The sequence below is a fragment of the Polypterus senegalus genome, chromosome 1 (assembly GCF_016835505.1).
Source record: "Polypterus senegalus isolate Bchr_013 chromosome 1, ASM1683550v1, whole genome shotgun sequence".
Lineage (NCBI taxonomy): Eukaryota > Metazoa > Chordata > Cladistia > Polypteriformes > Polypteridae > Polypterus > Polypterus senegalus.
The window spans coordinates 17,900,403-17,915,349 of NC_053154.1; the positions used below are offsets into that span (position 1 = coordinate 17,900,403).

Sequence of the window (14,947 nt, forward strand, 5' to 3'; positions counted from 1 at the left end):
TAACAAGCTGGTTAAGTTTGCAGATGATACCAAGATAGGTGGATTAGCAGATAATTTGGAATCCGTTATATCATTACAGAAGGACTTGGAGAGCAGACAGGCTTGGACAGATTTGTGGCAGATGAAATTTAATGTCAGTAAATGTAAAGTATTACACATAGGAAGTAAAAATATTAGGTTTGAATACACAATGGGCGGTCGGAAAATCGAGAGTACACCTTATGAGAAGGATTTAGGAGTCGTAGCGGACTCTAAGCTATCAACTTCCAGACAGTGTTCAGAAGCCATTAAGAAGGCTAACAGAATGTCAGGTTATATAGCACGATCTGTGGAGTACAAGTCACAGGAGGTTGAAGATTGAAGTGTTTAAAATTATGAAGGGAATTAGTACAGTGGATCGAGACTTGTATTTTAAAATGAGCTCATCAAGAACACGGGGACACAGTTGGAAACTTGTTAAGGGTAAATTTCGCACAAACATTAGGAAGTTTTTCTTTACACAAAGAACGATAGACACTTGGAATAAGCTACCAAGTAGTGTGGTAGACAGTAAGACGTTAGGGACTTTCAAAACTCGACTTGATGTTTTCTTGGAGGAAACAAGTGGATAGGACTGGCGAGCTTTGATGGGCTGAATGGTCTGTTCTCGTCTAGATTGTTCTAATTCTAATTCTAATTCTAATTTGTTATCTAACACACATCTTTGCAAACAGGATGGAATACGGGGAACCTGGGAACATCCACATGGACAAAAGGAGAACGTGTGATATCCACACAGGCAGTCAGCAAGGTAGAAACTGAACGCAGATTCATGAGCTGCTTTCCAGTGGATTTTCTACTTTTATGTCATGTATTCACTGCAGTGTGCTGGCGCCCTGCCCGGGCTTTGTTTCCTGCTTTGCCCCCTGTGTTGGCTGGGATTGGCTCCAGCAGACCCCCGTGACCCTGTGTTAGGATATAGCGGGTTGGAAAATGACTGACTGACTGTCATCTATTCAAGTGCAGCATTCAAATTCTTCAAATAAATCAATTTGGCCTCTCCAAAGTATTCAAATTTAGTGACAAAATATCTTTAAGTGTTTATTGGTGTAGTTGCCAGTGCCATGATTGAAAAGTTCAAGGTAATGTTTGTACACATTAAAAATAGATTATTTCTAATAAAAATACATATAAGAAGAACAATTAATATGAAAACCCTAAAGGTGGCAAGGATTAAAAAAAACAAAACAAAAAAAACGCTCTCACAGAAAGCCTGGCGGCAGGTCTCTGGCAAGTCTATTTCCATCTTAATGTCGCACTTCTTTCCCATTTGTCTTTGCAAGGTGTCAGATGATCTCCGTCTTCGAGTGAGGTGGCCTGAGAGCAGGTCTGTTTGGTAGGCGCTGCACTGCAGCCTTCGCTCTAAGAGGTGAGATGCCAATTTGGGTTGATGGACTTTCGGGAGATTTTGCAGACGAGCGAATAATTGGCCGATGATCATTTGTGAGGTTCTCAGAACTTCTGTCAAGCACAGCTCTGCAAAACAAATCCCCAGAATGCATTAGGATGTGTTAACTGGAATGACCAGTAGATGGTGCTCTCGACAACATTATGTGCAGATTCACCCATCAAACAATGAGAGGCTGCAGCAGAAACAAATGAATTTCTAAGAAAACAATAATTTGTTTGGTGACTAAAGTATCTGCTCAGTCCTGTATTGATCATGGAGATAACCATCAGTTCAAGTAACAATTGAGTTTGAGTGTTCATTTACCATACAAAAGAACTGAATGATGTTCAGTGGGCTAAGCAGAAAATTACACATGCACTGAAAATGATAAATATTCGCATCATTTGTTTACAAAAGAAAATTACTTAACATTATGCTGTCTCCACCCTGTGGTGGGATGGCGCCTGGCTCTGAGATTGTTCCTGCCTTGCAAGGTTCTAATAGTTTTTCCTTTTTATATTAGTTTTTATTTCTATATTTTTCTGACCTTACTTGGAAATTCAGTTTAGTTTTACTTCGTCATGTATTTTTAGACATTTCTATTTTATTTTCATATATATTAGTTTCAGTTTTAGTAATTATGGTACAGTTAATGAGCTACTACGGAGTTTAGTTTTTGTGTCACAATGAGACAGAACGGGTTTGGATATAATAGGAGTTTAATGTTAGTGGAAGCTTACTACACTACACTACACAACACAGTTTACTATTTGGTTTTGTTTTTGTCTGATAAGAACAAAGCATAATCAAAACCAGGTACTGAATACGAACAATTTCACACAATTTTATAATTTTTTTTAAATATTTTCTATGTCATTTGTGCTGAACAAATCTGCGCTGCCTGTTGGCACTTATTTCCTTTTATTGCCCAGAATGGCATGAATTTTGAGGAGTGAGGGTTTTTTTTACTCCAAATGTCTACAGCACACAACATATTCTGCTCCAACGACAACGTGCTTATAATGAATGCCTTCAGTATTGCATTGAAAAATCTCAAATACTCCATTCATCCATCCATTTTCCAACCCGCTGAATCCGAATACAGGGTCACGGGGGTCTGCTGGAGCCAATCCCAGCCAACACAGGGCACAAGGCAGGAACCAATCCTGGGCAGGGTGCCAACCCACCGCAGGACACACACAAACACACCCACACACCAAGCACACACTAGGGCCAATTTCGAATCGCCAATCCACCTAACTGGCATGACTTTGGACTGTGGGAGGAAACCCACGCAGACACGGGGAGAACATGCAAACTCCACGCAGGGAGGACCCGGGAAGCGAACCCGGGTCTCCTTACTGCGAGGCAGCAGCGCTACCACTGCGCCACCGTGCCGCCCATCTCAAATACTGGGCTTTGTTATTTTCTACCATCCATACTGATCTCTGATTCCATCTCAGGCACAAACAATTTATAGACAGAATTTTGCCACCCGCAGGCCTGAAAAGATATCAAAAATTAGAAAACAGAATCTACTGTGTTCTGACACAGGGGCTTAGGAAGAACAGGGGTCTTAGGCTTGAATCAGTGTGCAGACCCCACCTAGCTGTATTGAAGGAAATAAAGAAAAACAAGCATGTAGTGTGAAGGGTAGGAGCCATGAGACTTGAATAACCCACCATAAGAACAGTAAACCCATAATGAGCTGAGCAAGAGCAGGTAATAAGAGTATGGAAGGGCACAAAAGGACTGAGACAGCATCTGAGATTAAGAACAATATATACAACATTATCTAAACTTGTTTATCCAGAGCTGTATCACAGGAAACCTGGAGCCTACCTAAGCAGGTTTGGATGCAAGGCAGGAGAAATCTCTGGTATGATATGGCGGATGTTAAGAACAAAAAGAATATGATATTTCAACTATCTATTTTGAGAGAGAGAAACATTGAAAAAATGGGGACAGATATTTTAAAACATAATTCTGCTACTGGATTATTTTCATAATATTAGGTATTTTGGGCTGTGAATATTAACTAAAAAAGATAAATTAATAAATATAGCATAAATACAAAAACACATTAGTATGTTTAGCTTTTCATCACTTGGCAGACTCTCTTCACCTACCTACCCTGTAGTTCAGTAGAGACATTGCCAACTCAGGAAATTTCCAAGGTTTGTATTGCTTCGTTGTTAAACGACATTTTTAAAGCAAAAGTGATTGGTCAGCAGCAATATGCTGCTCTTGTATGTTGACCTTGTCAGTCTCTCGATCAGTGTCGTTTGATTTTTAAAAATCGGGAGTGGTCTCCCCTAGACTTTCTCGTGTACTCAGATATGGGAATGGATATTTGAGGAATAAACCGCAAGACAATGATTATATTATGTACATTAAAGAACCATCAACAACAAATCAAATCAAATTAATAATATATCAATCAACGATTATAAAAGTAAAGTTGAATAAATCGGACTCTGCAGCTGCATGAATAAAAAAAATAATCAAGAATGTGTTCAGGTAAAGTACCACTTCTGGTTGATGGATTTGGCACAAAAGTTAATACTAATCTACAATTATGGTGTAACAAACACATGCCAAATTTCATCCATCTATCTAGTTGCGTTTTTGAGTTATCGTGTTTACACACATACACACACAGTTCCAAAAAAAAAAAAGTGTTTTTCGGACTCAAGGAGGTCTAAAACGTCAAGATTCATCTAAATCTCGAGGTCGAATTTTTTTCATGATTACTATACTTTCTCTATACTTCATATACGTTGTGTGCAAAGCGGCAGGTGAATTACTGTCAACAACCTGAGATAAACTGAAACACTACTTCACTGGTGATTTTTCTGTCCATACGGTAAAGTTTTTGTTGACCAGCACATTCCAATTTCAGGCGTTTGAATTTCATCTTGATATACAACAAGTGCAAAGAAAGGCGGCGCGTAAATCGCTTTCTTTTCCACACGCTTTACGCGCGTATTCAGCTTCCTCCGTCACTGCAAATACTGTGTGAACAGCTGCCCTCCGTCACCAGCCGCCGTTCACTGGATGAATACGTGTGGGCGGTTCACGTTAGAGTTAAAAGTTATAAGGGTTAACAACTAACAGCAAGAATATTCATTCAAAAACAAAAACTAAAATTATTTTAGTAAACTATTATTTTATTTCAGTTAGTCTTTCCAGCTACTTTAATAGTTTCGTTTAGTTTTAGTTTTTATTTCGGTTTTGACCCCTACTCTCTTTTCTGTTTCTTTTTCCGGTTTCTTTGTGGTGGTGGCCTGCGCCACCTCCACCTACTCAAAGCTTCATGATGCTCCAACAATGATGGATGGATTTAAAGGCAGAAGTCTACGTGACCATCATCATCATCAGGCCCTTCCGTGAGAACCCTAAATCCAAAGAGGACTGTTTCATTTATGTTAGGTAGAATGCCCAGAGGGGACTGGGCGGTCTCATGGTCTGGAATCCCTACAGATTTTATTTTTTCTCCAGCCGTCTGGAGTTTTTTTGTTTTTTCTGTCCCCCCTGGCCATTGAACCTTACTCTTATTCGATGTCAATTAATGTTGACTTATTTTGTTTTCTTATTGTGTCTTTTTTCTATTTTTTATTATGTAAAGCACTTTGAGCTACTGTTTGTATGAAAATGTGGTATATAAATAAATGTTGTTGTTGTTAATTATTTTATTTCAGTATACAAAAATGTTTTTTTTAATAATAGCTTCAGTTTTGATTTTAGTTTTTGTTAACTATAATAACCTTGCTGCCTTGCATCCGATAGTTTCTGGGATTGGCTGCAGCTTCCCTACAATCTGGCTCTGGATTAGCAAGATTAGAAAAAGGACAGACGGACAGATTATGGTGTCTCAAAGGCTAAGTGTCACAGACAGAAAAATATTTCTGCTAAGTGCTTTCACGGTCAGATTTAAAATTCCTGTTAGCTTACTAAATGAGAAAAGTGAAAGTTAACAAACATGGTAGTAAGCAGTGTGAGGAGTATTGACTAGCCACGTCATTTTAAAAGTATGGCTCTGCAGCAAGTTCAACATACAGTCTTGGGAAAAAGAAATTACACCTTCCTTTAGACCAGGGGTGCCCAACTCCAGTCCTGGAGGGCTGCAGTGGCTGCAGGTTTTCATTCTAACCCTGAACTTAATTAGTGATCTGTTTTTGCTGCTAATTAACTTCTTTTGAATGTGTCAGACTTTTAGGGCTCATGAACATGACTGAGAGAATAAAACTGAATAAAAAAAAAACCAAAGCTAACCTTTACGAGTATCATACATTTACAGCGACTAAAATCAAATGTATTATTTTATTCTAAAGTAGTACGAGCAGTTCACTTCTCAAAACGGACTCGTACGGGATTGAACCCATGAAGTTTTGATTACCAGTCAACAGTTGATACCGTTGTGCCACCGAAGCAGTCGTAGTAAATGCGTGTCAATGTCGCACCCTAACGCGGGTTCTTTTACTGCAGTTATATTCTTGAATAGAAGTGCACTTGTTCTGTTATATCTGTACCTTTTGTGAAAGTGTTTATTTAATATTTGGAAATCAGGCTTAACATATTATACACTTCATGTCTACATTTTGTCAATTATTACTAAAACATGAAAAATGTTTCTGTTTAAACGATGTGTTTACTGTACATAGATTGTTGTAGACACGGAACACACATGAAATGCATGTGTTCCAAATAACGATATAGTATTTATAAAAGGTGTGATTTTGCTTGACTTCTCACTCTATACAACTCCAAGCAACTGACACGCAGGGAAACAGACTTGAGCTGAGAAAACTGTGCGCCGGTGGGGGATGTGATAGCAGGCTGCTTGCTGCTTATCAACACATTTAAAGGACAAAAGACGCTGATGGAGAGGTGTGAAGCGATTTAAGGTGGGACGGATCTACAAGTTTTTTTATAGGCCCTGGTAATTCTAGTGTTAAATTCCTCACCTTCGCCACTCGAAGAAGGATTTTTTTTCAGCAAATTGCCATGAATCTTCCTGGCTTTCTCACATATGATCGCCTTGCTTATGCTATTCCCCTGCAAGTTGCTTCTCATTCAACCACACTAGCAACAGTTTTTCCACCTCTTCCAGCACTTGAGGCCTCTGCTTGTTTAACATTGTAACTCCTTTTGCAACATCTACTGCTTTGTTAGGCCCTGTATACACAAACAAAAGAAAATGGGAAACGGAGAATGGGAAATCATTGGCGCGTATGAACGTGCGTAGGGAAACTGGCTGCCAGTGTTTTAGTTCGCCACCAGAGCATGTGGTCATGAACAGATGCAAAATTTGGGCAAACTTTTTGATCGTAACCCGATTTTTACGTGTTCTGAAACGTTTGTGACCAGAGGTTCCACTGTATCTTATTATTAGGCCAGAGTGGTGGCTCTGGGGCTAGGGATCTGCAATGGCAATCGGAAGGTTGCCGATTCGAATCCCGTAAATGCCAAAAGGGACTCTACTCTGTTGGGCCCTTGAGCAAGGCCCTTAACCTGCAATTGCTGAGCGCTTTGAGTAGTGAGAAAAGTGCTATATAAATGCAAGGTTCACTGTTCATACCTGCCTAACATCTATTTACTTTTGGCCTTCTTATTTTATTGTGCATATTCAGGGCTACCACAGTTGGCCCCCTCCTGTTACAATTAAAAGATCTACTATCTCCAGTTACGGATAATCACATAAGAACTCTTGCCTATGCTTGGAAGAAAGTAGGGTAATAATAATCTGTGAACACCGTACAGACGTCTGTGTAGAGTAGGTATGTTCTTTTCAGTGGTTTATGGACTTTCTTCCTGGGGCAGACAGTTTTTTTTTTTCACAGTCTAACATCATGCAGTAAAAATGCCTAGAAACATTGAATTGTACCACTGTGTGTGTGAGATATGATGTGCTGAAATCCCTGCAATGCCAGTCAGTGTTCTTGCCCCAGGGTGTTGCTTTCTCACAGTGCACAGGATTGGAGAGCTTTGTCAGGCTGAATGGCCTGCTCTCGTCCAACAGTTTCAAATGCCTTGCAGTTGCATTAAGCTGCTAATCCTGCACTCCTTCAAGTGGGATGCAGGTGGTTATAAAAGCAGATGGATATGCGATGAGGGTACGTCAATAATTATCTACATTTTTGTGATAACTTTGTTTGGGTTAGCTGCACAACTTTCCACCCTGCACATGTGGAAACTTGATGTGTCTGTGGTCACTGTGGTAAAGTGTCGACCTTGATCAGTCAGATTCTCTTGTTGTTTTCTAGGATTAAATATGGCCATTCACCTCTCCACTTGCATCAAAGAACAGCAGCAAACAGCGATTTGCTTTTAATGGGCCTGAATGTGTACCAGGGGCTGAAATCCTTGTCGGTTCATTAGAATAATGGTACGGACTTGATCAGTGGTGTCGTTGGTAGTGCACATGGATGGGCACCCCACTCGTTTTTCTTGCTTAACACTTATACGACCACTTTTGAACTTCTCAGTCCATCTGTAAATACTCAGCTGTGGTAAAACACTGCCTCCATATTGTGCAGAAAGCCTTCTATGGATTTCAGCCCCTGGTACACCTTCAGCCTATAAAAAGCAGGTCACTCTCCTTTGGTGTAAACGGAGAGTGGGGTGGCCATTTCTATTCTACAATAAAACCGACTGATAAAGGCTGAACACCGTGTAGCCCAGGTAGAAATGTGCTTAAAAAACTGAGTTATGTAAATAAGTTACTGACGTAAAAATGTAAATGTTTGTGTTTTAAACTGTTAATTTTAGTGCAGTAGTTTATTTACGTGCTTATGCAGACTTTTATTTTGATAACAGGATGTGGTAAAGAAAACGGAAGGAGGTAGGAGAACTGGCTGTAGAGGAGAACAGACGAGCACAAAAAAGAGAGCGTGACGCCGAGGTGGTGTATCGGAAAGTTTGGGAGACAAATGGCAAATTATCAGCAAGATAATTTACCGGAATACGAACTGCTGAGATAGATTGAGAATTTTGATTAGACGTTCGCAGTGTCTATCCAGCGAAGAACCACTCGTTAATTCAGCGACGGGAAGTAGCAGCATGAACCGATAGAGGCAGCAGCTAACTCAGTTCACCGCACTTCTGCTGGATGTTCGCTTATTTGGAGACGGAGACACTTTTGGATTAGCTCAGCAGCGATTCCCTGCTCACGGACAGAGGCAGAGGGGTCAGGAGGATTTGTTGGATTAATACCACCATTATAAAGTAAGGTACCACTTTCATTTTATTTGTTGCTCCTGGAAGAGTGAATTGACTGCTAAGTTTTTGGTCTCAACGCTCACAAGCACCGAATCAGGCCTGCAACGTTTTGTTTCAATATGAGTTTGACAAGACTGACTGCGTTTTTATTTTATTATTAACGGTGTAATGTAGTTTATAATTATTCGTTTGGGTAAAAGAAAATATTAAAGGCATTGGAGTAAAGAACTCAAGGCCCCGTTCTAAACACAGGTAGAGTAGACAGGCTACAACTGGAACCACAGACACACTATGTTTCCACATGTGCACAAGGACAGTTATACAGTCAACCCCAACAAAATTATTACAAAAGTGTGGATAATTCCTGACTTAGCCTCCTCTATATACAGTGCATCTGGAAAGTATTCACAGCGCATCACTTTTTCCACATTTTCTTATGTTACAGCCTTATTCCAAAATGGATTAAATTCATTTTTTTCCTCAGAATTCTACACACAACACCCCATAATGACAACGTGAAAAAAGTTTACTTGAGGTTTTTGCAAATTTATTAAAAATAAAAAAACTGAGAATGCACATGTACATAAATATTCACAGCCTTTGCCATGAAGCTCTAAATTGAGCTCAGGTGCATCCTGTTTCCCTGATCATCCTTGAGATGTTTCTGCAGCTTCATTGGAGTCCACCTGTGGTAAATTCAGTTGATTGGACATGATTTGGAAAGGCACACACCTGTCTATAGAAGGTCCCACAGTTGACAGTTCATGTCAGAGCACAAACCAAGCATGAAGTCAAAGGAATTGTCTGTAGACCTCCAAGACAGGATTGTCTCAAGGCACAAATCTGGGGAAGGTTACAGAAAAATTTCTGCTGCTTTGAAGGTCCCAATGAGCACAGTGGCCTCCATCATCCGTAAGTGGAAGAAGTTTGAAACCACCAGGACTCTTCCTAGAGCTGGCCTGCCATCTAAACTGAGAGATCATGGGAGAAGGGCCTTAGTCAGGGAAGTGACCAATAACCCGATGGTCACTCTGTCAGAGCTCCAGAGGTCCTTTGTGGAGAGAGGAGAACCTTCCAGAAGGACAATCATCTCTGCAGCAATCCACCAATCAGAGTGGCCAGACGGAACCCGCTCCTTAGTAAAAGGCACATGGCAGCCCGCCTGGAGTTTGCCAAAAGGCACCTGAAGGACTCTCAGACCATGAGAAACTAAATTCTCTGGTCTGATGTGACAAAGATTGAACTCTTTGGTGTGAATGCCAGGCATCACGTTTGGAGGAAACCAGGCACCGCTCATCACCAGGCCAATACCATCCCTACAGTGAAGCATGGTGGTGGCAGCATCATGCTGTGGGGATGTTTTTCAGCGGCAGGAACTGGGAGCCTAGTCAGGACAAAGGGAAAGATGACTGCAGCAATGTACAGAGACATCCTGGGTGAAAACCTGCTCCAGAGTGCTCTTGACCTCAGACTGGGGCGACGGGTCATCTTTCAGCAGGACAACGACCCTAAGCACACAGCCAAGATGTCAAAGGAGTGGCTTCAGGACAACTCTGTGAATGTCCTTGAGTGGCCCAGCCAGAGCCCAGACTTGAATCCGATTGAACATCTCTGGAGAGATCTTAAAATGGCTGTGCACCGATGCTTCCCATTCAACCTGATGGAGCTTGAGAGGTGCTGCAAAGAGGAATGGGCGAAACTGGCCAAGGATAGGTGTGCCAAGCTTGTGGCATCATATTGAAAAAGACTTGAGGCTGGAATTGCTGCCAAAGGTGAGTCGACAAAGAATTGAGCAAAGGCTGTGAATACTTATGTGCATGAGATTTCTCATTTTTTTTATTTTTAATAAATTTGCAAAATCCTCAAGTAAACTTTTTTCACGTTGTCATTATGGGGTGTTGTGTGTAGAATTCAGAGAAAAAAAATGAATTTAATCCATTTTGGAATAAGGCTGTAACATAGCAAAATGTGGAAAAAGGGATGCACTGTGAATACTTTCCGGATGCACTGTATATTCACATTCTATGTGAATGAATGTGTTCAAACTCTGAACTTTGACACATCTGCACTTGTATTCCAGATGTGACATTGGACTCAGTCAAGACTGTGTCTGTAGGCTATCTAGTACTATTTAGAACAATAGGACAGCCATAAGCTGTAATACACTCCTAACAGGACTACCCAAGAAAGACATCAACTGACTGCAGTTAGTTCAAAATGCAACTGCAAGAATCTTAACCATCCATCTATCCATACATCCATTCTTAAACCTGCATATGCTGAGCAGGGTTGTGGGGAAGCTAAAGGCAGGAAAAATCACTGGATCAGGGAGATCACAGACACAGACATCCATTTAGAAATGCCAGTTGACCAAGTCTGCATGTCTTTGGACCAAGGTTATTATAGTTAACAAAAACTAAAATTAAAACTGAAACTATTATTAAAAAAACATTTTCGTAAACTGAAATAAAATAATTAACAAAACCAAAATTAAAAACTAAAACTAAATGAAACTATTAAAGTAGCTGGAAAGACTAACTGAAATAAAATAATTTACTAAAATATTTTTAGTTTTAGTTTTTGAATGAATATTCTTGCTGTTAGTCTTTAACCCTTGTAAGTTTTGCAATCCTACCCTGGATAAACAGCTTTAGACAATATACATGTTTTCTTAATCTCAGACACTGTCTCTGTTGTTTTGTGCCTGTCCATACTCTTATTACCTGCTCTTGCTCTGCTCATTATGGGTTTACTGTTCTTATGGTGGGCTATTCAAGACTCACCACCCCTAACCTTGACACTACATGATTGTTGTTCTTTGTTTCCCTCAATACAGCTAGGTGGGGTCTGCACACTGACTCAAGCCTAAGAGTCCTGTTCTTCCTAAGCCCTTGTGATTTTCATGAGAAAATATTTTAAAAATTATAAAATTGTGTAAAATTGTTCATATTCAGTGTCTAATTTTGATTATGTTTGTTTTTATTAGACAAAAACAAAACCAGACAGTAAACCAAGCAGTGTAGTAAGCTTCCACTAACATTAAATTCATATCCAAATCTGTTAAGTGTGCAGTTCTGTCCAATTGTGACACAAAAGTAACTCCATTGGAGCTGCATGCCATAATTACTAAAACTAAAACTGAAACTAATATATATAAAAATAAAATAGAAATACCTTTGTGAAATAAAAACTAAACTAAAACTAAAAAGAATTTCTGAAGGAAAACTAAAACTAAACTGAATTTCCAAGTAAGGTCAGAAAAAATCTAGAAATAAAAACTAATATAAAAAGGCAAAACTATAATAACCTTTGGACCTTGGGAGGAAACCGATGCACCTAGTGGAAGCCAACATGGACACGGGGTGGGGGACATGCAATTTCCACACATGCAGGACCTGGAGTGGAAACCCCAGCCTCCTTACTGCCAGGGAGTAGTGCTACAACTGTGCCACCTTGTTGACCAGAGTGTTAACCAGCAAAAGAAAATCTGAGCACATCTCACCATTCTCAGCATCATTACATTGATTACTTGCACTCTTTAGAATGATTTTTAAATACTCTTAATTGTATAAAAAACTCAAAATAATCTTGCTCCTTCCTATATTTTTGGAGTGCCTGCCCCTTATATTAACAGAAGTAATCTTAAATCCTCAAACACGGGTTTGCTTATTATTCCAAGCACTAGGCACAAAAGAAGTGGTGAGACGGCCTTGTACTGTTACACACTAAAAATCAAGAATGCTCTACTGATAGAGATACTCCAGGCAAACACTGTGGAACATTTAAAAGAAACTCTTAAAAACACACTTTAAGTTGGTTTTTTCATAGTTAGGTTTTTTCCCCTTTTGCCCAGTTCTAATAAATTAGAATACATAGTGCAATATCATATATTTTATAGATTATGAATCGCTACTATTCCCTGTTTTCTTTTCCAGCTTTCTGTGATGGCATGTTTCACCATCACTATCTGATCAAAGTATTTTGTGGCCACCTTTGATGTCTGAAGGAATCTGTGTACTACAATTAGCCCTTTTCACACTTCTGTATTTCTCCTTTGCCATTGATGGGTAAACATGTTATTCTAAACAATGGCAGAATCCAGAAACATGAGCTTCTGTGGTGTCTCTGTGTTCACACTCTAAACAAAAACATCTGTGCCCAAGTGTCAGCAGCTTTCCAGCTGATAAAACATAGAGAAGAAAATGAATCCAAGCAATCAAAAGAGATAAAGGACCAATTTTTTTACACACCATCGCACTACTTATGTATGTAGTAGGCATTTTATATTCGACGGGCACATTAACTTTACACTCTGCCTTAAGCCTAAAGCTGTGCTTTTCTTTTTGTATTTGGTCATAAGGGTGGACTCTGTGTGCATGAGAGTTGATAACCAATGAAGGCTCACACAGACGTACACTGTTTAAAATACAGTGACGAACATTAAGGAACTTGGGTGTTTTGGGCCTCACAAAGAAAACAGAAGCTTGTCTATCTGATGTCTCATGTTTTACCTACAACAACAGGATGGGGGGAAAGTAATTGGCAGAGACTGCAGCTGAACTCGCCATATTTTAACTCTTCGTATGGCAGCAGCTTCGTAAGATTGACAGAAAAAGGGGACAGCATGTCTGCACTGAAATGGCAGCATGCAGTTGCATAATCAGCCATGCCTGGAAAGTTTTAGTCATGTAAAATGACGTGATCTGACTACAACTAGGAGTACCTTATGTACTCGCAGACAAATTCTCCCACGGAAAAGTCGGTCGAGTTGATTTTAACGTATAATTTCTGGTATTTTATAATTTCGGTCGGATAAGTCGAATGCGGAAAACTCACGTTATTGGTCCAAGGGATTATGATATGTTAATGCTCACCTGAGATAATAACCACAGAGCACACAGCCTTTTTTTGTATTTTTTTGATTTTATGATCGATTTCGGGTTTCAAGACCCGACTTATATGTGAGTATATACGGTAATGTGATATGAACTCAAGGCCACAATGCCTAGAAGAATGGACCTAGAGGGTTATTTCTTATCCTGAAAGTAAATTCCACAACATACAGTGGAAGTGGCTTGGATTATAATGAGTTAAAGAACACCTGGCAGGGAAGTGGGAAGCCATCCCATCTAACAGACATTAATGACACTGTGTGGGCAGGTCAGAACAGTAACAGGGCTTGTTATTTTCTTTTTTTTTTTTGCCAGACCCTGATTCCTTCTATTTATTATGGTCTTATTTATAAACATCCACTTTTTTATTATGGTTTTATTTACCTTATTTTGGGTTCAGCGATGATTCAAAATGATCCTCTATCTTATTCATACCAAAAACACAATGAGATCCCAAAACACAAATCAAATAAAAGAAATAAAGTAAGATTACTTGTGAATCCGATGTCTCATTTCTGGTGGTCCAGAAGCTGGCCTTAAAATTGCACTGTTTGGAAAGACTCTCGACCCGAACTCTGGACATGATTTTGGTTTCACAGCTGACATGTCCATGTTGACTCTCTCTGGATCCAGAAGGTGAAATTCTTCATCAGCCAAAAGCGGTCCAGCACTTACTGCCACTTCATATGCTGCGTTGTGCGGCCCTTGTACTTTTTCCTGCTGGATTTTTAGGCGTCGTGCCCTCAGCTCTGAGGTTTTCCGTGTTCCTGGAGGCCCATTATGTCGGGGTGGGGGAGAAGGTGATGGACAAAACAGGGAGTTTGAGGACATCACTATAGTTGCATCTATTTCAGCTGAGAAATCTAAAAGAAGAAAATGGAAAAAATGCTGGAAATTTATAAAATGAAAAAAGAATACAACACAATTTTCAGAATTTTTCTTATTTTATTCGGCATACTGCTGGAATATACAGCAGCTGCCTACAACAGAAGAAGTGGGTTCAGCAAATGAAACGATGGACAGAAAACTTCACATTGTGGTACCAGGAACAAAAACAGGAGACAACCAAAAAGATTTGCGGGTTTGATACCCAACACTTATTCTTGTCTCAGATTGACCATCCTGAGTTGGCCGGCACTATTTGTTAGACAGTACTGCTCAGATGTTAAAAGCAGTTAACTAGGAGATGCACATTTCTTTCAGAAATAAAGCAGAGAAAAGCCAAGCAAAATGACACCTTTTATTGGCTAACTAAAAAGATTACAATATGAAAGCTTTCGAGGCAACTCAGGCCCCTTCTTCAGGCAACATGTAATCTTGAAGAAGGGGCCTGAGTTGCCTCGAAAGCTTGCATATTGTAATCTTTTTAGTTAGCCAACAAAAGGTGTCATTTTGCTTGGCTTTT

At 39.8% G+C, this 14,947-nt stretch overlaps 1 protein-coding gene across 3 annotated transcripts in view; it reads right to left on the reverse strand.

Moving 5' to 3' along the window:
- Positions 1–622: 622 nt before the first annotated feature.
- Positions 623–14,947, reverse strand: part of lrrc56 (leucine rich repeat containing 56) — a 130,899-nt gene continuing 116,574 nt past the window's right edge. For all 3 annotated transcript variants that reach the window (XM_039744395.1, XM_039744405.1, XM_039744416.1), the window contains 2 exons: positions 14,036–14,405; positions 623–1,515 (listed from right to left, as the gene is read on the reverse strand). In XM_039744395.1, coding sequence (XP_039600329.1) covers positions 1,326–1,515; positions 14,036–14,405 — 560 coding nt within the window. In that variant the 3' untranslated portion in view covers positions 623–1,325. The remainder of the gene's footprint in view (positions 1,516–14,035; positions 14,406–14,947) is intronic.